This window comes from Synchiropus splendidus, chromosome 2, assembly GCF_027744825.2.
Source record: "Synchiropus splendidus isolate RoL2022-P1 chromosome 2, RoL_Sspl_1.0, whole genome shotgun sequence".
Classification (NCBI taxonomy): domain Eukaryota; kingdom Metazoa; phylum Chordata; class Actinopteri; order Syngnathiformes; family Callionymidae; genus Synchiropus; species Synchiropus splendidus.
Genome location: NC_071335.1, coordinates 37,032,967 through 37,059,306, shown reverse-complemented (window position 1 = coordinate 37,059,306; position 26,340 = coordinate 37,032,967). Strand labels below are relative to the sequence as shown.

Sequence of the window (26,340 nt, the reverse complement as noted above, 5' to 3'; positions counted from 1 at the left end):
CAGCAAGCCACTTTCTGTAATTGAGTAAGACCAAAAATCCAGCAGGAAGAGGCATTGAGATGTCTGCTGGAGGCGAATTATGGCATGTTTGTCTTTAGCGACATGGCGCATATGAGTATATATATATATATATACTATATAAGTATGTATGTAGTATAAGTATGTAGTATGTATATATAAGTGACACATTGTCTGTCTGTTCCATCTGTTGAATTCTGTTCAGTCATTTGAAAACAAAATGTGTGGTGGGTGTGGGTGAAGTTTTGTAAATATATATCTTTTTTTGTTCCTCATGAGAGTTGTGGTTCTTGTGTAAACTTACATTAAGTTAAACTGAGTTGTTCATGTAATAAGCTCAGTAAACGACTGACACATTTTAGTCAAGATTATTCAGCAGTTCGGTACAGAGTCCATTAACTATAGTTAGACCCGTATGGCACATCATGTTTTCACTGTCGGGTCTTAGTAGCAGCAAGTTGCTTTGAAAATATGATGACCTGAGGGAGCAGAGAGACATACAGTTCAGTGGGATGGTTGTCAGGAAAATATTCAATGGTTCACTGGCAGTACTCCATGGATGCACCGGACCAGAAATTTCAAAGATCAGATGGAACTGAATGATAGTAACACTCAACATAAACAGACTCGAGCACTGAACCACAGCAAACATGAACCTTGTTCAGGGTCACAAGTGCTCACTTCTGCTCATTTTAAATCTATGTGAAACAAATGTAAGAAGAAATGTTTCCCATACAATAATGATAGCAATACATTACGAAGGTCAAATGTATTGGAGGAGGTGTTTATTGATTCAATAATTTATATGTGGTATGTATATAAGGTGATGAAGTTTTTTTTATTTATTTTACTTAAAATAGTCTAGATTTAGAAATTGTATGTCTTAATCTGATATTCTTTTTTTTATCCAGCATTATTGAATCAAAAAACATTTCAAGCTCCTTCTATACAGTATCATTATTGTATGGGAAACACTTCTCCTAACATTTGCTTCTCATAGGTTTAACAGGGGCAGGAGTGAGCACTTATGTACTTATGTATGTATGTCTATCGTGGTGCGGTGCTTGAGTCCGTTTATGTTTTTGGCTTTAAAAAAAACTAGAATATCAGAAAAAAACATACAATTCCTAAATCTAGACTACTGTGAGTAAAAAAAAATATTTTAATAAGTAAAAAAAAACTTGTACGTGAACAACCATGTACGCATGCGTTTTACCAGTAAACGTCAGTTGGTAAAAATGCGCAATTTCCGGTTCCAGCACTTGACTTTCCGGCGGACCACATCATGCAGTGAAACGGGACGAGCTGAACAGCAAATGTAAATAACTGAACAGAGGTAAATGTTTGAAGCAAAGCTTTGCATTCATCAGCAAAATGACTCAATGTTTCTTGATTACTGCTGCTGTTTTTATGATAGCGTTCTTTTACCGCCTGTCATTGCGTCTTCAATGACGTTACTTTATGACGTTACATTAACGTTGAAGTAACGATAGCTAGATAACTAGCCATCGTTAGCTACCTAGCTAGTTGGTCGACATAATAGGATATGTGTCCCGTCGGCTAAGATGCTGGTGTAAAACATGTGAAATGATTTAAAAGATCAGTGCTTTTTCAGGTTCATTTCGTACCGGCTGAGGTAAAACACAAGCAGAGTTCAATGAAGCAAAGTTGTAGACTCCTCAGCAAAATAACTGAGTTTGAGATGGGGTAGAATAAAATGATTTAAATGTCGAACAGAAACACTGTGAGAGTGAATTTATACAATAATCTGCTTGTGACAGTAACTTCTTGTTCTGTCATACATGCCACGCCCTCTTCTGGTCTTCGACATGGGTTAAGCCTACGCCTCGTGCCGGAGAATTGATTTGCGTCATTGGATTATTTCATCACCCTCTGGTGCTTTTGAATATGGCTTGTTTTTGCTCTTCATGTGAGGCGATTATGGTGCCTGGAGACACCCATGACAAGTGCTGCACTTTTCAATTCTGTTCTGCTCTTGATTCATGCGCGGCTTACGTCAACCTCCCGTCAGGAGAGCAGCGCGTCAGAGAGGCCGTCCTTCCGTGGGTCAGAGAACTGGTCGGGCAGACCAGTGAACCCAAACCGGTCCGTCGAGGGTGAAGGGGAGGGCATCGTCTTAACCCATGAAACTGTGGGAACAATATGATGAGTCGGTCTTCATGAAAGAAGGCACAGCCCTTCTGTTTCAGTGGACAGTGGCCAATGTCAGACAACAAGGAGGACGCGGACCCTCAAGAGAAAGAGAAAACACTTTGTGGTCTGTCGATGAGCTCAGAGCAAAGACAAGGATACGCCCAGTCACGGTCTGCCCCAAGATGCAGGACCTCTGGGACCATTCTACTGGGGATATGGAGGCCCCAGCTTCTATCAAGACTAGCGGATGTGTACAAGCCGAACGCCAAAGTGGCGGGAGTCAACTTTATTCGGCGCCTCTCAGGCATTGTGCTTGTCACCAACCACCTCCCCGTGGTCTATGGGGAAGCAGGCGCTCCCGGACGAACATTCCTGGTTTACGTCCCTTATCTGCTCTCGTACAAGCTAATAATCTCTCCTTGTTAGTGGGCTCGATGGACAGGAACCTTTGTGACAAGGAATCGTTGTCCGCTGATGAGATCCACATGGCCCAGGTCGCTATGGCTGCTTTGCTGCTTCATAGTGCCGGCCTTCATGAGAGACAGAGGAAATGGATGTACACTTTTACAAGTGGTGGCGTGGAACATGTGGTTGGGCCTTACAGGACTAGGGAACAGTGAGAGACAGGTCCTCTGGAGTACCCATAACAGAAGATTCACTGTACGGTGAGGGTAACACCAAACATGGGGAAAGATTCAAAGGTTCGAGGAAGACTTTGGGACAGTTGTCTGGCATGTTGGGCCTGATGCGCCGGAGCCGCGAACCTCCCCCCTTCAAGTGAGATGGTTTGTGTGTTACAGTGGTCAGTCCACTGGGAGGGTGGTGACCACACAATGTTTGGCTCATTGGATCAGTGGAGTTATCTCCAGAACGTATGAGGCCTCAGCAGATGAGCCCCCTGACAGGTTGACGGCCCATTCACCCAGGGCGATCTCTTTGTCACAGCCTTGTTTAGAGGTGTGTCCACGGCGGACATTTGTGAAGCTGCATCTTGGTCTTCAGCTTCTACTTTTGCTTGAGCTTATATCAGAGATATGGCGTTCCTACAGACAGTCTCGGGTCCACCCTGAGATGGATCGGGCTGGTTCTTCTATCGAAGGGTTCTGAATCCGGTTGGTTCTTTGGTTGAGGGCCATTCTGGAAAGGAACACATCTTGATGGTCTTCGCTGTGGTTTCAATGGATATTGAAGCCTGTTAGAAGGCGTAGCACGTATGACATTGACATGACCTGAATGTAACTTCAGTTTTGTGAATATGTGATTAGCCAGTCCGCCCAGCAGGCCCTGTTCTTTCTCTGAGTTTCTAAAGGGAGACCAGCAGTGGGGACCAGGGGGTTTTGTTGGGAGAGGTGGAGCCTACCTGGATGGAGAGTGAAGCGAATCAATTCTCAGGCACAAGGTGGAGCCTCAGAGTGGATTAACCAACAGCGAAGCCCGTTGACTGTTAACGCAGAAATGTTGATTATTTCCAGCTTCTCTTCTGTAGAAACTATCTACCCTGAAAAATAGAAAGCCAAAGCCGTAGTCATTCCAAGGTAAATAATAATTACCAATAACTGTATGTTCATCTAATTTGTGTTAAGTGTTTGTGTTGTGCTCGCAGCCATGAATGCTAAGTGTTGCTGGTGTCACATTTGTGGAAAGGAGTTGGAGAACGCCATACCGGATCACCTTGAGGTTAGGATAAGATCAGGGAGCACAGCTCCGCTATTAGAGGAGGCAGAAGTACCGTACATCATAAAAGTGAGTTCACCCTTTGCATTTATGTTTTCGGTAGCTAAAGTAAGTACATCCGACATGCCCTAATTGTGCCCAAACAGTACAATATTTGCATGAAAAGATGCAACAGAATGTTTGCAAAGGGTGTACAGTAGAATATATAAGTCAGTAGAACACTTTATTGACACTCACGCGATGTACTGTACTTGGTGCACATCCTTCACAGTCCTCTTTAAGGTCCTACCTAAAAACGTGCACTTTAACATTGGCGGCATATTTCACTACATTTTGACAATAAAACCTGAAAACTCTCCCTATGCTGGCAATTTTCCCAGTGTAGGGAGGCCCTATGTTGCTGAATTGCTGGGGAGAACCATGTCGTTCCCTCACGGATATTGAATGGCTGTGGTTAGTTAGTTTGTTGCACTGACTAGCTCTATGCATTCTACTGCAGAAATCATCTCAGTTTGCCTTTTGAAAAAACGATCGATATACTATATACTTTTTTGCAACAGCAACTTCTGCCTGAAGGCCACAGCCATGCCCTATGTCATTACGCACCACTGGAGAGAGGTTTCACCGCCTTCATAAAGCTCCAACTGAGCACCAGAGAAGAAGCGGAGACATGGTTGGAGGACTTCCAAAGGTCCTCAGGAGTGACACTAAGAGTTGAAAAAACCTATCCTGTTACTGAGGATACAACACGACGCAATGGCTACAGAGTAAGATTATTTAATTGTTAATTGTTATGTTTTGTGTTGTTTAATTTCTAAGATATAAGAATAGAGCTGTAATGATGTAGTCTTGAAATCTAGAAGCCTCCTTGCAGTTGCAAAAAATAGTTCTGCTCTGCTGGTACTGTACAGGCCGAAAGTTTAGACACACCCCTCATTCAATGTGTTTCCTTTATTTCCATGACTACTTACATTGTAGTGAAGGCATCAGAGCTGTGAATGAAGACATAAACAGAAAATTGTGCAATTACTGAAAACATATTGTATATTTTAGATTCTTCAAAATAGCCACCCTTTGCTTTGATTACTGCTTTGCACGATCGTGGGACTGATGGTGGTTTTCCAGCAGGTGACTCCATCATGGAGCTCGAGTCGAGGGTTTGCAGTGCTGTCAACAAAGCATATGGTGGCTACTTTTGAGTCGTCTGAAATATAAATATATATTACAAAATGTGTTTTCTTTGCTACGTCATTCCATGTATCCCGCTTCATGTATTTGATGTCTTCTGCAATGCAGACAGTAGTAAAAATGATGACAAAAAACGGAATCAGATGTGTCCGAACTGTGCCTGTACTGTACTTGACAATAATGTAGTGAGTCATTTGAAAGGGCTTTGGTATCAACATAGGAACAAAGAATTAGTTAGTTGAGCAGGAAATGTGGTGTCATTCAAGACTTGTAATGAAGCTTCTCTGGGTTCAAAGGTTGACATGAAATGCCAACACAGCACCAAGCAGATGGGATCCGGTGAGAGGAACACACAGTGTCCTGCTGGGCTCTACCTGGTGTTAAAGAAAAGCAGGCACAGTCAGAACAGGAAGTCCAGGTTGGCTATTATGTGCACCAGAAGAGTTTATTAATAGATCAACATTGTGTATAATCCGGCTTCCATGCTCATGTTTCCTTTCCATTCTGCATAGATCCAGTGATGCTCATATTCAACAGGGTTTTTTGCTGCACGTCACCATAAAACATCACCACAACCACCAGCTTGCCAGTGCCAAGGACTTACCGCTGCAGGATGTGGCCAGAGAGAAACAGGGGGAAGTCTTACAGACTCGTTCTGAGATGACGCCTCCTCAGCTCCAAAGTGAGCAGCTTGAAGGTCGACTCAGATCCATGTTTGAGGGCCTCATGGACAAGCTGAAAAAAGACAAGACTTTCCAAGCCCCAATTGAATCCTTTGTGTCAAACTACGAACGAATCCACTCTGACAGCAGCCTCATTCCAGCACTGTGCGCATTTGGTGAGACCAGGAGTGCAGCTGCGCGTCACAACAAAATGCTGCCAAGAAAGGTTCTGCAAATGAGCACGGAAACAGGTGTGCAGCCCACAGCTATTGCTTGCCGAAAGACTCTGCTGGAGGGCAGACCATCCCTCATCTCTGGTAGACCTCCAAAAAGAGCCTGGAGGGAGCAGAGCAATGGGAAGGTTGAAGAGAGGAGCGGTGCACCACACTCCCGTGGCCAGTGTGTCTCCGTAGGTCAACATAGCGACTACAAAATACATTTTTTCAAATAAAGTTCTATTTTACCATGTCTATGGTTTAAAATCTACCTTCTTACACAATTCTGGTATCTAGTAGCTCTGCACAGCAAGTTAACAAGTTGGAGCACAATACTTAGTCACACACACACACACACACACACCAACAACTACCCATTCTATCTCTTGCCATAATATATTATGTATATTGTGTATATTTATGATTATTTATTTACATCCCTTTTTTCCCCCTTTAATAACGTCTTTATGTTATCCTGGAAAAGGTAATGTAGTTTTGAAAGGGAGTATTCTACTCAGTATTCTAAAGGTCAACCCAGTTATGACAGTGAAGTCTAATGATGGAGACTTTTATGTGTCTCATTCTCGTGTGTTCTTGTGATTTATCATCTCGCTGCGTTACTCTGCATTTATATGAGGATTGTGTGGGTGAGGGTGGATGATGGGAAATTTTATTGAAGATTTTATTGAGATTTTACGGTCCAGAACAAGACTTATTCAGTGAAATCAGTAATATTTCAGTCATATTGTGGTGTCAAGAGGCCCGTGTACACTTCCTCTATTGTACGCTAATGGAAATGGGTGATCGGCCACACCATTATCATTCAACAGGTTGATTAAATAATACGCAGTTAATCAGAGGGAATTAAGGATGGAACATCGAAGTGAGCAGTGAAGTAACATTAACAAAATAAACAGCAATTTGCCTTGGCGCATGCGCATTTTGCAAAACGGAAGTCAGCGTCTCCATGGGTAACGGTCAACAAGAGCGTAAATCTGTCGCTATACTTATGATGAAAAAAAAACCCTTCTTTGAAGTTGGTCAAAGGAGAGGCATCTAATAGTTTTCTATCAATCACCCGCTTCTCTGAAATGCAAGCATTAACTAAACAAGCTATATGTCGATGAAATGTTTAATGCCCGAGCACTTGGCTAGTTTCAAATAGCATGCTAACTGGAATCATAAGATGTAAAAGCTGTTCGTTAACATGAAAAGTCAGGACTTCGAAACTCTCGCTTACACGGAGAGTCCGAAAACAGCGAAACGGACAACATTCCAGGTATGATACACTCTGCAACTCACTGACATTTGTACTGTAATCGAGATGGTCAACCAACTGTGTTGGTGTAGGATGAACTCCAGGCTGCTGTGTCCGCCAGAATAAAGAGAGCTGACAATAATTCATATCCGGATGACTTCGAGAATGAGGAGGAGGAGGACGGTAAGTTCCGTGTTCACAACACTTTTAAACGGCATTGGGCATGTCTCAACATATGGCGTCTCTGTTTACGTATGTGTTGGCTGTTCCTTGTTTTCCACTGTTTAGAGATATTATCTGGTGAATACAAAAGTTTGGTATATTATACTATGATGGGATAAAATTTTCCAATCCAAGCTTATTCTCAAATTTTCTCAAAAAGAAGGTCTGTGTCCAAAAGTAAAGGAAAATGCAGTGAGCATAGATAGATAGACAGAGCAGTAGTTGCTATGTTGTCATGCATTGGCAGTTTGTTTATTATAGGTAAAAGCTCTCCCACTGTTCACTTTCCTGTAAAAGTACATAAAATTTACATCTAAACTCACGTTTCCTTTTCATGTTTCATTGGAAGCTCACTAAGCAGCAAAATGCTTGTGATCATGTCATTATTTTTAGCCAAGATGGTCCTGGACACAGGACTGTGCACCCGAGGTGCTATGATAAATGAAAATTATATTCCAGAATGTGAGGTCTGTGTTTCATTTTAATTCAGTCTTGCGTGTATTCATGCTTTCTTGTGCACCTTTTCACAGAGTTTTTAAATGAGCTGCTCCAGTCAAGGAAGCATCGGTCAGATGCATTTAAAGCATCAAGAAACAGACCCCAAATCAATGACTTTGATTTATCAGATGATGAAGAGAAGCACGAGAAACCAAAACGAGTGTCCTTCCTCAAAACTGCAAGAAACAAGTCACCTACCCCAGACACAGAACTACTGGAGCCGTGTGATTCTGCGGGCTTGCCCGTCGCTGGACATAACAGCCTCAACTGTGATTTCAAACCACACTCAGAAAATGCCAGTGGAGATGGAAAACAAATTGGAAGTGATCGGTTGGAGTCTAACAGCCCAGAATATCGGAGGTCATTGAAATCTGAGAGTGAAGTGGATGAGGCAGTAGAAACAAATCATGAAGAAAGGCCACCCACTTGTGATAATGAACAAATTTCTTCAGAGGGTCTGAGCTTGGCGCCGCCAAGGCCCAAACCACGACAGAGAACTCTGGTCGATAACCAGCATGCTGCAGAGAAAACATTCGATATACTGGAGTCTCAGGACTCTAGCAGACCGCAGACGTCCACTGAATCCCCTGATGCATCGAGCACCGTGCCTCAAATCTCGTCTCCTGACAGGATCACTGCCAGAAGCTGCAGCCCTCACGTGAGATAACTTATTTGACACGCTGACAGCGCTGAAAGTGTCCACTAATTGTGCTCTGCTTCAGTGGACAGATGAGGAATCCGCGTCAGATACAAGCACAGCGTCTCAACAAATGAACTGTCCAAGAGTTGATCCTGATTTATGCCAAGGTAATGAAAGATTTGTAAGATATTTTTTACTGAAATTTAAACATTTTTTTTCTTTTTCAGAAGGATCAACTCTTGAAGGGAGCAAGGTGCAAAGGAACAATTCATTTGAAGTGACCATGGTTTGTTATCCTGATATATATCAGTCATCATCAAGTTTCATTCAAGTTTTACTTATGTTTGATGGGTCTTTTCCTCAGAATCAATCCTCTGGAAATGTCACATTTGATCTTGGAAAATGTCGTAGAAGGTCAGTTGACTTGGGGTTCTGTCTATTGATATCCATTTTGTCTGGTCAGATTCTACTTCAGCAAAAAAAAACATTTTTGAAGGGCTACTTGAATGAATGTTTGTGTCTTTGATAACACATGTCAGTAAAACCCTATGTTAATTCCCTTGGGTTTATTTTAAATTGACAGTGTGCGGCCACAATCCTCTCATAAGTTCAGCAGCATTGAATCCAAGTATTTGGGTTCTCTCAAAGTTTTGGACTTAAAGGTACCAGAGGATTGTCCTCCACAAGAAGCGGATTCCCTGAGGGCAACTATTTATCAGGTGAGTGTGAGAAAATCCCTCGTGTTTTTTTGTAATCCTAACCCTACTATAGAAAGTTGAATCATCTTTCATCTTGGGCAGGAGTGGCTCCGGAAGAAAGAGGAGAAGTCCAAGGAAAGTTTGGAGTTAATGAGGAAGGAGAGGATTCTGAGGCAGGAAAAGAAGAAGGTGATTGTTCAGCTCCAAATTATGCATTTCAGTGTTTCAAATCTGGCGCAGGATGAAATGTGTATTGTTGCACTTCAACAGGAAGAGGAATCGAAAAGAGCGGAAGCCACTGCCTCTTATGAGGCCTGGAAGCAAAAGAAAGCAGAGAGTCTCAAAGCCAGGTTCAGAGAGAAGCAATCTTTGATCCAAGAAGAACAAAAAAAATTGGAAGAAAATGAAAAGAAAAAGAGTTCTGCGAAACAGGTATATTCATTTTAAAAGTTAGTTCTCTGAGTAAATAGGTCACATGATGAAACTGACTATAATCTTATTCAATAGACTGCAATCTGATGTGTCTGTCGTTTCGTGATAACAGATGTTTGAACGATGGAAGGCGGAACGAGATAATATCCTCAGAGAAAAGCACAGAAAGCAAAAAGAAGCAGAGAGAAAATGCCAGCTGAAGAAACAGGAAGAAGAGGAGGAAAGGATGAGGAACAGCAAATCTGCTTTTTCTAGCTGGTGAGCCACAATGATTGAAGTTTTGCCTGTATGCTCGGATGTAGGACCCAAGTATGATGCATAAGAGAAATAAAAAAAACCTTTCCTGTAACTTCTAAGACCCCCTAATGCACATGGGCAGAACGTGTTGTCCGCACAGGTGAGAGCCTGGTCGTACTTGTCGGGGTGTGGGAACAGCGCTTGCATACAAGTCTGAAAACCTCTCATACTCAAATCCAAGTGCCCCTTGCTCTCCAGTGTGTTTAAACTCTAGTTTGCAAAGAAACACCACCTTTTTATTCTGTAAAGTTAGCCCTCATCCTTCATCCTCACCTGCTGCAGGTATGAAAAGAAGAAACATGTCATCCACCAACGGGTGGCGACAGAACGCAAGCAAGGCAGGAACCAAGCAGAGGAGGATCGCTACATGAAAGAGGAGCGCGATAAAAACGCTATAGAGATGTACGAGCAGTGGCTGGTAAGGATGGTCTGGTTTTTTTTTTTTTTGTCTTGTCACCAATGATTGTCTGTGATGTAATAATTTCTTTTTGAAAATAGGCCAGGAAAGACTTGGAGCAAAGAAGAAGAAAACATGAGCGACATATCAGAGAGATATTGCAGGACAGTCCTCCTCCACCCTGGAGCCCTCCAAACAAGACCACATCAACAAGATAGCAACTAGTGTGTCTCGTATAAAATCCAGTTTCAATTGTTATTTATGATTTTAGGATTGAGGGTTGACAAGATGTGTGCAGGTGAGGGGGTACCTATTGCTGAATACTGGTTCTAGGAAGTACAAGAGGAAGAGTGCAACTTTCATCTGGATTTCCAACAAAGGGCTAAGAAATGAGTGTGTCCCCCACACACTTCTGTTTGTGCTTCTGTTTTATGTGCCTGTGTGTGGGGATGTAGTTTGTCAACTGTAAGTCTGAGACTATTGATCTCTCAGGGATATGATCTGATGCCTTTTGTGCTGTAGAAAAATCCAAAGTCCCGGTTTGATCGAATGTGTTGTTTACTTAGGGACGGGCGTTAGTCAGCAATGTGTTTTTTGGGAGGTTGTATGCCGGTTGTATGTGCACCCTGAGATGCATTCAATTACAGTCTCAAAACAAGCATACGAAGGTGGTTGCAATTGAATTGAGGTTGCTTGTGTTTGTTGCGTAATTGGGATGTGGCACTGTAGTTCATCTACAAATCCTTCTGGTTCCACGCATTCAATTGCAGACCAGGAGAGCCAGCAACAAAACAAAAACAGCTAAACAAAACACAGTAAAGGGCAACCTGAGCTTAGTAGAAGTATAAGTACTTTGATGCTGGAAACTCAGTGATTCTATGAGTAGTTCAATTCTGATCAGCTAAGCTTATTGTTTAAAAACAAAGCTCTGTGAGATGAAAAGCTAAGCTTTGGTCTCTACACTCATCGGCCTCATCGGTGTTGTGTTCTGACTGAAAGAAGGTGAGTTGCTGTGAGTTAACTAAAGGGAAAATTGACCGCAGAACTCAAATGACGGAGTTCAGCTGCACTCTGAGGAATATCTTGGAAATGGAATTCACTATTGTGGGTCAACACATGTGACCTGTGCCAGCAAACTACATTTGTTAAGTCTTTCGTGTGACATTGATTTATTTTTGTACTGTTTTGTATATTCCTATATATTTGTAGTAAATCTGCAAATAGATATACAAATGCATAACTAATAAAGTCATCCGTGGGAGCTGCTTCATGTCCTTATTCTTTTCACTTCCACTTGAAGTAATGGCGAGGAATGTCGCCTCGCGGTGAGGTTGTAAATAGTGGCTGTATCTTAATTGCTGCTGTGACTCTTAATTACAAGTTCCAACAGGGACAAATACTTTTGTTTTACTACTCTGTCACGCCTCAGTGCCCTGAAGCCATTTGAGATATGGTCCTTCAGTCATCAATTTCACTGTTTCCAGAGTATCCATGATGGCTGGCTTCACTGCTCTCCCTCAGTCTTCAGATTTGGATGAGGACAGCTCAGTTTGGGGTTTTTTTTAAAGTCCAACTGACTTGCAGATGTTTGAAAATGGCTTCACACAGCTGTCCATACTAACAACCTACAATTACCACATTTACATGATGGCCCCTCGCAGTGCAGCGTGTCCTGGCCATTGTGTGGCCCCAGAGCCAGCATCAGACTTCTTTTAACTCCAATATCATCTCCTCAATTCTAGTCTATGTTTCAGGTTACACTCAAGTCACATTAACGTTGTCATGTATATATTAAGTGTACGCATGCGTCTGTGTCTGCATTTAAGTACTGTAGGTGTGTAATGTTGGGGTTAAGTATGCATTTTGGTTTGTTTCTTTTTCTGAAGTAAAGGGTTATGTGCAGTCATTCAGGCATTTGTGTGAACTGACTTGTGACTTTGTTTGTGCATCTATTCTGAGAAGTACTTGCATGTGTATATATCTGTGTATCACAGCCTCCTTCATCCACTTGTGTTTTTCTTTGTACGTGTGTTCAAGCATGTTAGAGTGTAAGTATGTTTATCTGTATAGAGATGTGTGTGTGAGTCATTTTAGAGGCATGTTTTTAAATATTTGTAGGTTTGTGTCTCCACCTACTACTATGGACTGGTGCCCTGTCTGTCAATCCTGAACAGGAATAAGAGTTAGAATAATAAAGATGTATGTGTATACGTCTCCACCTATAGTTTTGTGTGTACTTGTTAATGTGACCAAATCCGAGACGTGTGATTTATGTTTTCTGTTGGTGTGTTTATCCAGTCTAATAATCTATTCCAAGGTCAGCTGCTGAACTACAGAAAATCTGAAAATAAACATTGTTGCATAAATAATATAACTAGGTTCTGTTAAAAACTTTGATGTATCTATTGTTTTATTTTTGAAGCCTGTTCACTGATTAAGAGGCTCTTTGGACTCACAGTATATACTGTACATGCACATTCATTTGGAGACGTTTATGCTTTGTGGAATATGTATTATGTATGACCGACCAGGGGGTCCAACGTGCGTATTCCCTCGTGAAACCACCCGGTGGGCCAGACTGGGACTGAGCAAGCACTCCACTGTAAGACGTGTAGAGGACATTTGTGTGTCTTGGAAGGTGTGAGCCTCTCAATGAAGTGACTGGGTGAAGAGTGTAATAATACACGTGTGAGGTCATGAATATGTAGGTTAGAGAAGGGACATCTTTTTTCCCCAATCTGTGTCCGTTTATTGTTGTTTGATATTGTGTTTTAGTCAGTGATTGTGCCATTGACTGCAAACTTACACAGCAGTTCTCAGCCAGTGACTCGGCTGCAGCGTGGAGAGGGCTTAACAACCTCGATCTTGCACAGGACCTGAACAACTTCTATTGTCACTTTGAGCAGCCATATCGCCTCAACACCTCTGTGGTCTCTCCACCCCCATGTTCCACGAACGATGTCACTGAGACAGCAAAGACGATCACAGTCACTGATCACAGTCACTGATGAGCCACCTTCTCCCCTTCCCCCTCCTTCTCTTGACATCATGGAGCAGGACGTGCACACTCAGTTCAAGAAGCTGAACCTTCAGAAGGCTGCGGGTCCGGACAGAGTTTCTACTGTGCTACTGAGCTGGCTCCAGTGTTCACGGACATCTTCAATGCTTTCTTGGTGTCCTGTCATGTTCCTGCCTGCTTTAAATCCTCCACTATTATTCCTGTTCCCAAGAAGGCCAGGATCACAGGAAGAATGACTACAGAATGACTACAGACCGGTGGCACTGACGTCTGTGGTCATGAAGTCCTTTGAGCGCCTGGTTCTCTCTCACCTGAAATCCATCACTGCTTCTCACCTGGACTCATTGCAGTTTGCCTACAGAGCCAGCAGATCTGTGGACGATGCAGTGAACCAGGCCCTTCATTTCATTCTGGAGCATCTGGACTCCCCAGGAACCTATGCCAGGATCCTGTTTGTGGCCCTCAGCTCTGCCTTTAACACGATTCTTCCAGCTCTGCTTGAAGACAAGCTTCGCCAGCTCAACGTTCCTGACTCCCTCTGCAGATGAATTACAGACTTCCTGACCAGCCAGAGTCAGTGTGTGCGGCTGGGGACGACTGTCTCCGACACTCGGACCCTCAACATCGGGTCTCCTCGGGGCTGTGTTCTCTCCCCATGGCTCTTCTCCCTGTACACTAACTGCTGATCAAGTTTGCGGATGACACCACCATCATCGGGCTCATCTCAGATGGAGATGAGTCGGCTTACAGGAGGGAGGCGGAGCAGCTGGTGTCCTGGTGCAGCCCCAACAACCTGGAGCACAATGCCCAGAAGACAGTGGAGATGGTCATAGACTTCAGGAGAGTAACAGTTTTTCTGTCCCCTCTCATGTTGGCTGGTTTATCCATTCCTATTGTAGACTCCTTCTGCTTCCTGGGAACCACCATCACTGAGGACCTCAAATGGGAGCCAACCATCAGGTCCCTCATCAGGAAGGCCCAGCAGAGAATGTTCTTCCTGAGGCAGCTACAAAAACTATGACTGCCGACGAAGTTGCTGTTGGAGTTCTACGGCCATCATCCAGTCCATCCTCACCTCCTCCATCACTGTGTGGTACAGCAGGTCCACCTCCAGGGACAAGAGCAGACTGCAGCGCATCGTACGTTCTGCTGAGAAGGTGATCGGTTGCAACCTGCCACCTCTTCAGGACCTGTATGTCTCCAGGACCCATAGACGTGCAGGTCGGATCAGAGCCGACCCTTCTCACCCTGGACATGGACTGTTTGTTCCTCTTCCCTCTGGCAGGAGGCTACGGTCAATCCAGACCAGAACCTCCCGTCACAGGAACAGCTTCTTCCCCTTGGCCATTTCCGCCAAAAGCAGGGAAGCTTCAAGCGAGCATGCTCTTATTCTGAAAGCCCCCACACCGGAAGCGCTTACTGGCTAGTAGGACGTGCTGAGTAGGGACGTGGACCAGTGTGGGTGAGGAGGACCAGGCGGGTGGAGTTCTGACAGCAACCAGGTGGACTCGGAGAACTCCTGTAGCTTTGCTGCAACCTCTCACCTGGAACCAACAGTTTCCGACAATTCCGAAGTCCGCGTCGTGTCCCGTGTTTCAGGAGCGAGCCGCAAAACCATCCGCACTGAAGTTGGCTGCTGAGTGTCGAGTTGGCAAAGGTGAGTCCCGGGTGCTAGCTGCTCCCACACAGACCCCTTTCACGGCCGGACCCAGTTCCATTCGCGGGGACGAGGGCTTCCTGACAGAGGGTTACAGAGCACCGCGAAACATTCAACATATGAACGGGAGATCTGGTTAAAATTCTCATAATGAGGTGTTTCAGCCGAATGAATGGCTCTTTATCTTCAGTGTCAGGTTACACCGGTGCTGCTGGGGGAGTGTGGGGGGGTCAGTCTGCCTCTTGGTCCTGAGCCTCAATGGTTTAGCGAGCCAAGGCTACTTTATTCAAGTGAAGATGAATAAGCCTCTCAGCTTCAGTTCTGTCTAACGCAGCGCGTCAAACTGGACCCATACCACGGACCAGAGTCACAAAATGAAATTTTATTAAATTGTGTTTTTTCTTTCTGTCTAATTTCTCCTCGTTTCTCGTTAGCAAGAGCCAATATGGATATTAAATGAACCGTTATAACTATTATTATTTAATGATAAACATGAGCCAGTACTTTAAAAAGTGAAATATGGTTAGTTTTCTGAGTGAAATATAAACATATTGGTAATTTGGCTGCTGTTTAGGGAATGAAGTGGTAGTTTTGTTCAAGCTCTCCCTTCAGGTGGCCCATTGTGTTGGTGCATTTATATAGCCTTAAATGATGAGTGATGGCTCTGACTTTTTATGAGCTAAATGAGACTGATGTTTGTTTGTCCTCTAGATGTTTCAGATAAAAAGGATCTGCTGCATTGGTGCCGGATATGTGGGTGGACCCACGTGTAGTGTGATCGCTGCGATGTGTCCGGAGGTCACCGTGACGGTTGTCGATGTCAATGAGTCTCGCATCAAGGCCTGGAACTCTGACACTTTACCCATTTACGAGGTTAGTCGTGTTCGGGTTCACGGGAGTGTGGCCTCAGCACCGATCCAGAACAGCCCACCAGCTTGCTTCGCTAGAGCAAAATATCTGACCTCTACATTGCTTTTAATCGCCACCGGGTGGGTCCCTCAGCTGAGGCTGAGGAGTGGGAGAAAGTTCTCGTTGCTCGGAAACTATTCTTGACAGTGACGGAGAACTGAGTGAAGTCACAGGGCGGCTTTTGAATTTTAATTGGTCGCAGGCTGTTCTGGTGATGCAACCCTTTAGGAAACCAGACCAGATGTGAGATGTATTTCTGCCATGACGAAAGCAAAATCCCTTCCACTGACGACTCACTATTTTGTCATGCTTTTTAAAAAAACTTTTCTCTCTTGTTCCTCCTTTCACAGCCGGGCCTGAAAGATGTCGTTGAGTCATGCAGAGGAAGAAATTTGTTTTTCTCCACAGACATTGACTCAGCCATCCGAGAGGCAGATCTTGTTTTCATCTCTGTGAGTCCACCGCACACTCACACCCTTTCACTCTGTAATGAGCGCGCACGCACACACACACACACACACACACACACACACACACACACACACACACACACACACACACACACACACACACACACACACACACACAGCAGGACACCTTTGTTTTGAACACTGTAGAGAGAGTAGATTTTTGCGACCCTATAGCTGTGCAGGAGCAGCATCACAAGGGTTTCTCCTCTGCTGCAGGTCAATACTCCCACAAAGACCTATGGGATGGGGAAAGGTCGTGCAGCGGACCTGAAGTTCATCGAGGCCTGCGCTCGGCGGATCGTGGAAGTGTCAGACGGATACAAGATCGTGACAGAGAAGAGCACGGTCCCCGTCCGAGCTGCGGAGAGTATCAGACGGATCTTTGATGCCAACACTAAGCCGAGCCTAGAACTGCAGGTGAGTGGACGCAGAGCCTCATGATGAAGCAGGTGTGCAGGTTCTGAATGTGGCCTGTGTTTGCAGGTGCTGTCTAACCCCGAGTTTCTGGCGGAGGGAACCGCGGTGCGGGATTTGAAGGAGCCGGACCGAGTGTTGATTGGCGGAGACGAGTCGCCGGAAGGCCAAAAGGCAATTAGAGCGCTGTGTGCCGTGTATGAGCACTGGGTGCCCAAAGAGCGAATCATCACCACCAACACATGGTCTTCAGAGCTGTCCAAACTGGTGAGTTGGACTCGGGTGGCCAGGTGTTTAATGACGAGGGTCAGTGAAAATAATTAGCTGTCAATGTTAGTGTGGATTTGATTTTTTTCAACCGGTTTCATTTTTATTTAGTTAGTTTCAGTTTAGTTTTTTATTAGTTTTGTTTTTTTTTCCCATTCAATATGGGGTACTGGAGCAAGATTGAAGAACAAATGGTAACAACAATAGACACGTTTTTTTCAAGTTTAAAAGAAATCAAAACACTTATTAGATGTTGTTCGTGTAGGAGACAAATTGAGTGTCAGCTGCTGGACCCCCCAAAATAGTCCGTTACCCCCCTCTAATTGTGGATGAGATGGTGAGAATTTTGTCAATAAGGTCAGGTAGTGAGAACAAGTGCCTGAATTAATTATCGTTGTCCGACTTTGGTGCAGAAATGTTTTTGTTTCATCTGTCCAATACCAGTCAAATAAGTGAATATAAACCTTTAGATGCCAGAGATTTTCTATGAAATATTGATTTCATTATTTCAAAAGACCGTAGCTTGTGTCACTAAGAAGTTGTTGCAAACACGAGTTGACTTTTTTATCGGACTGCTGTCAGTCCGACTCGCTCTCTGCCTGTTCTCCTCAACTGTGGGGCAGTTTTCAAACTCTTATTTACTCCAAAACTGTGATAGAAACACGCCCACAAAGGCTGCTCAGATCGAAGCCAGGGTGTCTGCCATCTGCTAGTGTGAAGTAGTAACTTCATCAGACTTCATATTTGCAGCTTGGCTTGTTTAAAAGAATACACCAATGCTTTCTCACGCCGTCTCTTTGACGGATTTTACAATCAGATTTTTCTGAAAGTAAATGCTTGCTAGGTCATTGAGGACACTGACAGACCAGTCTGGTGTGGTTCTGTCCTTGGAAGTTGACTTGCTGTCTGGGAATGCTATGGAAGAGAATATTGGAGAAAGTTGAGACTAGAAAAGGAGGCCATGGATATTAAGGGGAGAGAAGACGAACTGGCAGACAAGGTGAAACAGTCAGTCTTAGAAGGAAAGACCTTTGCAGGGTTTTTTGATTCCCGTTGGTTTGTGTCACTGTTTCATTTGAGCGACAGATACGTTTTTTTTTATGTTCTGAGGCTGATAGTACTGCTGCTAGTGATGCATTTAATGTAAACTGTTGCCAGCCAGTAGAACATTGTGCTTTAAAGCAGGCATTTTTATGTTCGCTCCCTTGGCTCCCTCCAGGCACTCTGGTTTCCTCCCACAGTTCAAAGCATGGAGCCATAAGCTGTCCAAGGCGTCCGTGACAGCTCGCTCTCAGCAGCAAGGATAGGTTTCAGCTGCCTGTAACTACAGAGATTATTAATTCTAATATCTAAAAAAGCGGACCCGTTTTTTTTCTGACTAAAAACTGAAGTGACCTCACTTCCATGGAGTCACAGATGCTAATGCGCATTTTATAGGCAGCCAATGCATTTCTGGCTCAAAGAATCAGCAGCATCAACAGCATCAGCGCCCTGTGCGAGGCCACGGGTGCGGACGTGGAGGAGGTGGCCAAGGCCATCGGTATGGACCAGAGAATCGGCAGCAAGTTCCTAAAAGCCAGCGTGGGTGAGTGACTGCAGGTGGCTGCTGATTTTGGTGAGGACCCATGTGACCCACGTGACTGTCTGGCCAGGCTTTGGGGGGAGCTGTTTCCAGAAGGACGTGCTGAATCTGGTCTATCTGTGTGAAGCCCTGAACCTGCCCGAGGTGGCCTCTTACTGGCAGCAGGTGAGAAGCTAAATCCAGGCCGTCGCCTGTTGGGGTTCTCTTCAGCCGCCCTCTCTGGCCCTCTCAGGTGATCGACATGAACGAGTATCAGAGACGGCGCTTCGCCTGCAGGATCATCGACTGCCTCTTCAACACAGTGACTGGCAAGAAAATCGCACTCCTGGGTTTCTCCTTCAAAAAAGACACCGGGGACACGCGGTGGGTGTTGTTCTCACAGGTTAAACATTAATCCTTGAACAAATGGCACGTATAAAAAGGTGCTGTGTCATTGTTGATCATACCTTTACCTCAGAGACACTCCTGCCAGCGCACCGCAGTGAACCCTGATCCTTCCCTTAACGCGTTTCTGTCGTAACCGCAGAGAGTCGTCCAGTATCTACATCTCCAAGTATCTGATGGACGAAGGGGCCAAGCTGTTCATTTACGACCCCAAAGTTCTGAAGGAACAGATCGTCCATGACCTGTCCCAGCCCAGCATCTCAGACGACCCAGAGAGAGGTGTGTGTGTGTGTGTGTGTGTGTGTGTGTGTGAGAAAACTTGTGAAATTACAGTTGGTTCAATGATGAGTTCAGTTAAGTGAGGTTGTGCCATGTGAATCTGATGTCTTATCTTGTGGACTTTGAGGGTAATTACTCAGTAATCATTAATGCATTAAACAGCAAATGATATCAGCCTTTGACAGACAATATTGTCATGCCTGATTTGTTCTGGACTACTGTTCTTCAGCTGGACTTTCTCCGAGTGCCATTTTTTTGTGTCAGCGATGGAATATTTCTCTGAAATGGTCTTCATCATCAAACTCTTTTGTCAGTGTCGGAGCTGGTGACCGTGACCTCTGACCCCTATGAGGCCTGCCAGAGTGCCCATGCTTTGGTTATCTGCACCGAGTGGGACATGTTCAAGGTACCAACCCTTCGTCCTGTACAGCACTGCGTGTTAAGCAGAAGGCTACACTGTTGTTTCACACCGCAGGAGCTGGACTACGAGAAGATCTACAAGAAAATGCTGAAACCAGCTTTTATATTTGACGGCCGCAGAGTTCTGGACCACTTGCACGCCTCCCTCCAGAACATTGGCTTCCAGGTGAGGGAACGATGAGACGGCTTAATATTTAAGCCAGTTTTAAACCTCTTAAACGGGTTGCGTGTGAGAACTCTACTAGATTTCTAAGGCTAATGAATCTGAGTGGCTTAGAGGGGAAGTCAACTTGGTTTCCTTCAGTTTAGATTTGTGTCACTGCTCTCTGTTCCAGATCGAGACCATCGGGAAGAAAGTGACAGCAGCCAGGATCCCCTACACCCCTGCAGCCGTCGGCCCTCGTGCCCCTGCCATCGAACCCCCGAGCAAGAAGACCAAAGCCTAAAGCCTGCACACATTTGCGCCACATTCCTTCATCAACTACAAGCTGCATTCACGCAACAATATTTTAAATTACTGTTGAGAGCAATGCGCCTCCCACATTAGGTCTGAGACATTTCACCTGCTAATCTGAAAAAGTCAGACACATTATGTTTTAACTTGTGTTGTCTATAAATCCTGACTTCACATTCTCAATGTTGAATTATCAGATTTGGAATTTTATACTTCATTTTCTTCAGATGGACTGAAACATTTCTGCAGAAAATGAAATCATGTTCATGCGGCTTTAGTTGTCAGCTCCAGCCTTACAATCATTCATTTAATGAAGCTTCAGACCCAAAAAGTGTGAATGTGATTATGAATGTTGATTCTGAATGAAGTTAGTCAACAAGCCAGTTTTTAAAGCATTTCAGCATTCAAGACTTGAACCCACGCCTACACGCACTCATGTACCTTTAGTTTTATACAGTGTTTACTACAGTATAGCATCTGAATAGAAACATTTTATACTGTTTTTAAAGTATTTTTATACCATCATTTTAATCAATGTCCTTTTTTAAATCTGTCATTGTACTGTCTATTGGCCAATGAAATAAAATGTGCGTCCAATCTGCTTTCTATTTTCAAAACCACAAGGACACATCGTGATAAGTGTTTTTATTATTCAAACAAATATACATTTGTACAAAACTTAAGACAGAAATATCTATGAAATAAGTTGCTTCTTGGGTTTAAAAGGAGTTTAAAAGTATCTCTCAAAGACTGGGTTTGGTTAGACGTTCATCCGAAACATCAACCTGAAGCTGTGTGAGTCAAAGCTGCCCTATTGCAGAGGGCGAATTAAACCGATTCACTTGTCCTGCCTTAAAAGGCCGAATTTCACTCCACATGATTGGCACCTTCTTCTCTTTGCCTCAGCAGGTTCTTCAGAAAAAACTCCCCTGAAAATAGAATAAAAAACATGTGGGTCATTGTGGTGTGATCACACTCGTGTAGTAGAGAGTGGGAGAGGCATCAATGCACCAGAACCAGCACATTTTGCAAATCATCCTTCAGAAATGTGGATTGCATCTCACCTGCTTTGTAGGAGGATCGAACCAGCGGCCCGCTGGCAGTGTAGACGAACCCCATATCAGTTCCAACTTTCTCCCAGTGAGCGAACTTCTCTGGAGTCACATACTCCTCCACCTGATCCACGGCACACATGAAGTGAATAGATAAGACCACAGCACAACTGAGCAGCATTTGATTTATCTCCAGCTATATTATATGTACTAAACCTGAACTGTTGACTGTTAAAGTTACTAATTCTTCTACAACACTCTTTACAGTCTTGGCTTGTCCTAACCATCCAGCACTTAATGGGGTCCCACATTCCCCTCAGTAGAGCTACAGTCCATAGTATTAAGAGTATTCCGTACCTTGAGGTGTCTCTTGGTGGGCTGCATGTACTGCCCCAGAGTCAGACAGTCCACTCCAGCCTCTCGCAGCTCTGCAACACAGCGTTGAGTTCATTGACTGTAATGCGCTTCTGGCAATAAATCACCAAGTGTGAGGACACGCACCAGTGAGAGTGTTGAGGACTTGTTGGTCTGTCTCTCCCAGGCCCAGCATGATGGAGGTCTTCGTCAGGACGGAGGGTTTGACTGCTTTAGCGTGTCTCAGGACGCTCAGCGACTGGTCGAAGTTTGCCCGAGGGTCTCGCACATGTCTGAGTTCAGAGGACAAGATGTCACCACAACTTAGAAACATCTCAGAACTATTTATTTATATCCAGTATATTTAGTCTCTAGCTCAACACCTCCTCACAGAATAGATAAGGTCAGTGTTGCCCATTTCATTTTATAAAATTTTGTGTCCTACACGGCACCACAGTGATAGGTAATTTGTTTATATCGACAAATTTGTGGGTCATTTTGGGAGTAAATCTATTCGCACGAGTCATCATGTGCTCATTATTTATTGAGGTATTCTCGAAAACGGAAGCACGCGCCATCTGCTGGTCAAACAGAGTATTTTCTCTTTTTTGTTTGATTTTTTTTTATGTGTTGCGGATATTTTTAAGCGCTGTTTGTTGTCATATAAACATACTGACGAAAACATACAATTTATGTAGCACCTTTCAGAACACTGTTCACAAACAGAACCAGAATAGTACATACATGCATGGTTCAATAATATCTCAGTAGAAGCAGGAGTTACAGAGTAAACTCTGTGTGTTTTAAGGGTCGAGCTTGATGTGTTCGGGATCTCCTCAGTCAGAGGAACTCGTAACAGATAAGGTGCCGTTGTCGCCAAAATCTAAGTCTTGACTTTGAGAAGGGAGTTACAGTAGTCCAGTCAGGAGAATATGAATGCAAGAATAGATTTTGAGTATGAATATAGAGTATGGAGCACCTGTCGGAAACAAGACTGGACTGATTTTTAACGTGAGGGTAAAAGGAAAGTGAGGAGTCAAATAGGACGCCGAAGTGATAGGAGTATAGGAGGTACGTTTTTGGACAGGTGGCCGAGGCTGCTGTCAGGGAAGGTAGGAGAGTTTAGTGAGGGAAAGGCTAATATTTCTGCTTTTAACTGCTTCAGCTGAGGGACATTTTGTGCCATTCAATTGGTGGCATCAACAAGACATGCTAGCACAGCTGAAATACATGATACTTCTATATCTGGTGACGTTGCATGATTTCACCGAAGATGGAATGGGACCGAAAATGTAACGTAGTGCAGTGATTTTCAACCACTGTGCCGCGGCACACTAGTGTGCCGTGAGAGATCGTCAGGTGTGCCGTGAGAAATTATCCAATATCACTTTTTTTTTTAAATTAACATTTATTAATAATTTTCTGCAAATATTATGTCATTGTCCAGTGTCCGTGCTGTAAAGGCTGGCAGAGTAATGTAATATTTGTCCGTGTGGCAACACGTAGCTGATTGCCTCGTTCCTCCAAGAGAATTAGTGATGCACCTGAGCTGTTGAAGAAGAGCTTCGTGTGTGTCTTTCTTCTATTCCTGCCAGGATATCGGCTTTGTGTTCATCTAAACAGGCCCAGGTTTCACATTGACTGAGTATAAATAAATTGAGAAATTATATTGTAATTAAATATACTATACAGAGTGTCATTTTGTAACATTCTTGGTTAGTGGTGTGCCACAAAATTCTTCCAATGTAAAAAATGTGCCGTGGCTCAAAAAAGGTTGAAAAACACTGACGTAGTGGCACACCACAGGCAAATTTAGCTTTGGATGACAAGAAGTTATCTACGGTGTCCTGTCAGAGACACATGACAGGAACCAGCTAAGAGCAGGAGCGAAGATTGTGGTCAACAGCATTGAATGCTGCACTGAGATCTAAAAGAAAATGGAGCTTTTGTCCACTGCTAAGAGAAGGTTGTTTACTTTTATAAGAGCTGTTTCTGAGGTGTGTCCTGATCTAAAACCAGACAGGATTTTTTTCACGAACAGCTTTCTGACACATTAATTCTACAATTTGAGAGGACACCATTTCTTCTAAGACCTTAGCTCAGAACAGAGGTTTAGAAATTGGTCTGAAGTCACTCAGATTGTTATGAGTGTAGACTAGGTTTCTTTCAGAGGGGTTTATGAAAGCATGAGTATTTTCTAACGCTACTAAATGATGTGTTTAATCAAATGCAAAGTACGCTCACAAATATTAAGAAAAAAACATGCACAGCTTTTAATTGTAAACATCATTTAAAATCACAGAAAAGCTATATATGTATATATATTTATAAACTGAAATCATAAACGGCGTCACCTCTGCAGTTCGCGCACGGTCTCCACGTTGTGAGCGTACACGTCCAGTCCTGACACAGCAATTTTCCCCACAGCTGCCAGGTCTCCTCGGAAATCAGGAGTCAAACATTCCACAAGGATGTGAGGGTTCCTTAAAATGAAAAATGTTGACGATATAAACTCACAAAACAAGACGTCTATCTTTTCCGAGGTTGTCTTTAATCCCATAAGAGTCTACCTTTCCTTCAGGTGGGAGACAGTTTTGGCAAAGTGCTCTGCTCCTCCATCTGAAATATCTGTCCAGGAAAGCAAAGTGGTCTTGTAAACATCCACTCGCTGGACTTCAGTTTGCACTAAACATGAACCCCATTTATATCAGGTTGTTTAAAGCATGAGGTCCATTACCGTCTCTGTCCACTGACGTCAGCACCACATAGTCCAGGCCCCAGGCAGCAATGGCTTTGGCTGTGTTGAAAGGCTCATCAGGGTCCAGTGGTGGAGGCTGTCTTGCTGTTTTCACAGAGCAGAACCTGCAGCCCCGCGTGCACGTATCTCCCATCAGCTACACAGAGGAAGTCAGTGATGAAATGGCAGCGTGAAATGCTAAACATAAGTGTATTTTTATCTTATTAGAAAGAAAGAGATTCGTGAGTCAATCGGGTCACTGGGTCACTCACCATGATGGTGGCAGTCGCTGTGGCATACTCTCCTCCGCCCCAACATTCTCCAATGTTCGGGCACCTGGCCTCCTCACACACCTGCGAGCAACACAAACAAATGAAGATGTCATCCATTGTCATATTTACCTTAAACCTGACCAGCATCACATTTGTGACTCACAAGAGTCACTATCAGGGGCCATGCTGTTCAAACTTCAATGACTCACAGTGTGAAGGTTGAGATCTCTCAGTGTGTTCTTGAGTTTGTTGTAGTTCTTTCCGATCGGGATCTCTGTCTTCAACCATGGAGGGAGACGCAGCCTGTTGTAACACCACACAGTTAATGGAGTCCTAAACATCAAATAGACTGTCCGGGTCTTCATGTTGGTTCACGTGGCCGAGCCCGACAGTTCATACTGTACACAAGCAACACTTTTTTCATTTTCTTTTTCACCACATGTTCATCATAAAGTACTGACACGTATTAGTTTGTTTACAAGCATTTTTTTTTTTACAAAAGGAGCAGAAATTTTAATTATACTGTCATCTCTTTTTCAAGTTGTTGTACTGTTGTTTGGTGTGCGATTGAAATAAACATCTCCCTCTTTCAAATGTATGAACAATTTCTCCAATCTAACACTTTAGATTGGGAAAAACATCAGTATTCATACCTTATTTGTTTAGGGTTCATACTTGGTTATGGTGTTGTTTAGAGTGAGCCTTCACTGACTATTCCAGGGTAAAATCTAGTCAGTCTTAATAATCAGTATAGTGATTAATTATTGGCTAACACACTGTGAATGTGCATATGAATAAGCAGTTTATTTAGGGTAAATGTTCCCTATTCTAAAGTGTGGCCAAATAATTTAAGACCCAGAAGGCAGCCATGTCTTAGATTAGAACATGTGAGAGGACAGAGGGTCGCGTAGATAAACACTTATCTGTACTTTAAACCCTCGCTTTCTCAACAATCAGACAAGACTTAAGTATTACTTTTGAATTTAACAGAAACCACCACCCACCGTTCTCCCTTCTGTCGCTTCAGGTTGCCTCTGTACTCTTCCCACTTGCTTTTCTCGGACAGTTCTCCAGAGATGAAGTCTTGCAGATCAGGTCCATCTTCAGACAGCAGATCCTTCTTCCTGTCCGCTGGACTTGGAGAGGAACTAGCAGCAGTTGACAAGCCGCCGGTGTGAAGCTTAAGAACGACATCATCACCGAGTTAGTCGACCGCCATATCAGCAACATTGCGAATACCGTGAAGATCCATAACAACATCAGTCAAGCAGAGAAGTTATTTTCAAGAGCAAGCAGACAAGTCCTACACAACACGACACGACATGAAACATGACACTCAAGGACACTTTGGAATTACTTACATACGGAGCACTTTTGGAACACAGCCATAGATTATTGATAGAAAAACGACCAACTAAACATGTGCTGTGTTTCAGCAACGCCATAGTGTTAGCAGTTAGCCAGCTGTCCTTGACAACAGAAATCGATATTCGATTGGTTTGGCCTAAAGAAGAATTCACGTGATCGCGGCGGGGTGGGAACGTGTGTCAACATATACATGGGAATCAGTAAATATTTAATGACAGGCGACAAATAATGTATCACACAGTACGCTCTACTTGACTGAATATACCTGATGTATCAAAGGCAAATGGATAGCGCAATTTCCATTCATAAATAATAAAGAACTATGGACAATTATACCGTTGATAATTTA

General features: G+C 43.7%; 3 protein-coding genes across 11 annotated transcripts; 2 read left to right on the top strand and 1 right to left on the bottom strand.

Moving 5' to 3' along the window:
• Window positions 1-1,290: 1,290 nt before the first annotated feature.
• On the top strand, window positions 1,291-11,606 carry LOC128754980 (microtubule-associated protein 9-like). Of its 9 annotated transcripts, none has more exons than XM_053858034.1 (17): window positions 1,291-1,354; window positions 3,659-3,707; window positions 3,776-3,849; window positions 4,407-4,613; window positions 5,331-5,452; window positions 5,547-7,190; window positions 7,262-7,352; window positions 7,922-8,547; window positions 8,612-8,696; window positions 8,757-8,815; window positions 8,894-8,943; window positions 9,113-9,248; window positions 9,330-9,416; window positions 9,498-9,659; window positions 9,772-9,917; window positions 10,239-10,374; window positions 10,455-11,606. In XM_053858034.1, exons 6-17 carry the CDS (start codon window positions 7,119-7,121, stop codon window positions 10,569-10,571), a joined length of 1,767 nt encoding a protein of 588 aa, XP_053714009.1. In that variant the 5' UTR covers window positions 1,291-1,354; window positions 3,659-3,707; window positions 3,776-3,849; window positions 4,407-4,613; window positions 5,331-5,452; window positions 5,547-7,118; the 3' UTR covers window positions 10,572-11,606. The 9 variants fall into 9 exon arrangements, with proteins under 9 accessions (XP_053714009.1, XP_053714016.1, XP_053714010.1 ...); XM_053858035.1 differs by having other exon boundaries at window positions 1,293-1,354; window positions 3,645-3,707; XM_053858036.1 differs by having other exon boundaries at window positions 1,295-1,336; window positions 3,645-3,707.
• Window positions 11,607-13,449: 1,843 nt separating this feature from the next.
• Window positions 13,450-20,800, top strand: LOC128754326 (UDP-glucose 6-dehydrogenase). Its single transcript, XM_053856858.1, has 12 exons — window positions 13,450-15,029; window positions 15,741-15,902; window positions 16,289-16,390; window positions 16,625-16,825; window positions 16,892-17,089; window positions 18,527-18,674; window positions 18,742-18,836; window positions 18,904-19,034; window positions 19,198-19,334; window positions 19,649-19,740; window positions 19,810-19,920; window positions 20,090-20,800. The coding sequence occupies exons 2-12, from the start codon at window positions 15,741-15,743 to the stop codon at window positions 20,198-20,200; spliced, it is 1,488 nt and encodes a 495-aa protein (XP_053712833.1). The 5' UTR covers window positions 13,450-15,029; the 3' UTR covers window positions 20,201-20,800.
• Window positions 20,801-20,859: 59 nt separating this feature from the next.
• LOC128754327 (lipoyl synthase, mitochondrial-like) lies at window positions 20,860-26,138 on the bottom strand. Its single transcript, XM_053856859.1, has 11 exons — window positions 25,985-26,138; window positions 25,628-25,803; window positions 24,833-24,926; window positions 24,624-24,704; window positions 24,352-24,508; window positions 24,185-24,242; window positions 23,969-24,097; window positions 21,762-21,907; window positions 21,618-21,688; window positions 21,273-21,384; window positions 20,860-21,137 (listed from the first exon to the last, which is right to left on the bottom strand). Exons 1-11 carry the CDS (start codon window positions 26,066-26,068, stop codon window positions 21,076-21,078), a joined length of 1,170 nt encoding a protein of 389 aa, XP_053712834.1. The 5' UTR covers window positions 26,069-26,138; the 3' UTR covers window positions 20,860-21,075.
• Between the last annotated feature and the right edge of the window lie 202 nt (window positions 26,139-26,340).

What these genes read in the sequence shown, in the direction of transcription:
- LOC128754980 (XM_053858034.1), top strand. Translation starts at nt 7,119, where the DNA reads ATGAAAAGTCAGGACTTCGAAACTCTCGCTTACACGGAGAGTCCGAAA. An exon ending in TGATCCTGATTTATGCCAAG is followed by an intron (nt 8,697 to 8,756) that starts GTAATGAAAGAT and finishes TTTCTTTTTCAG; the next exon opens with AAGGATCAACTCTTGAAGGG. An exon ending in AGATGTACGAGCAGTGGCTG is followed by an intron (nt 10,375 to 10,454) that starts GTAAGGATGGTC and finishes TTTTGAAAATAG; the next exon opens with GCCAGGAAAGACTTGGAGCA.
- LOC128754326 (XM_053856858.1), top strand. Translation starts at nt 15,741, where the DNA reads ATGTTTCAGATAAAAAGGATCTGCTGCATTGGTGCCGGATATGTGGGT. An exon ending in GTTCCTAAAAGCCAGCGTGG is followed by an intron (nt 18,675 to 18,741) that starts GTGAGTGACTGC and finishes CTGTCTGGCCAG; the next exon opens with GCTTTGGGGGGAGCTGTTTC. An exon ending in CTCAGACGACCCAGAGAGAG is followed by an intron (nt 19,335 to 19,648) that starts GTGTGTGTGTGT and finishes CTCTTTTGTCAG; the next exon opens with TGTCGGAGCTGGTGACCGTG.
- LOC128754327 (XM_053856859.1), bottom strand. Translation starts at nt 26,068, where the DNA reads ATGGCGTTGCTGAAACACAGCACATGTTTAGTTGGTCGTTTTTCTATC. An exon ending in CAGCGACTGCCACCATCATG is followed by an intron (nt 24,509 to 24,623) that starts GTGAGTGACCCA and finishes TCCTCTGTGTAG; the next exon opens with CTGATGGGAGATACGTGCAC. An exon ending in GTCTCCCACCTGAAGGAAAG is followed by an intron (nt 24,098 to 24,184) that starts GTAGACTCTTAT and finishes TTTCATTTTAAG; the next exon opens with GAACCCTCACATCCTTGTGG.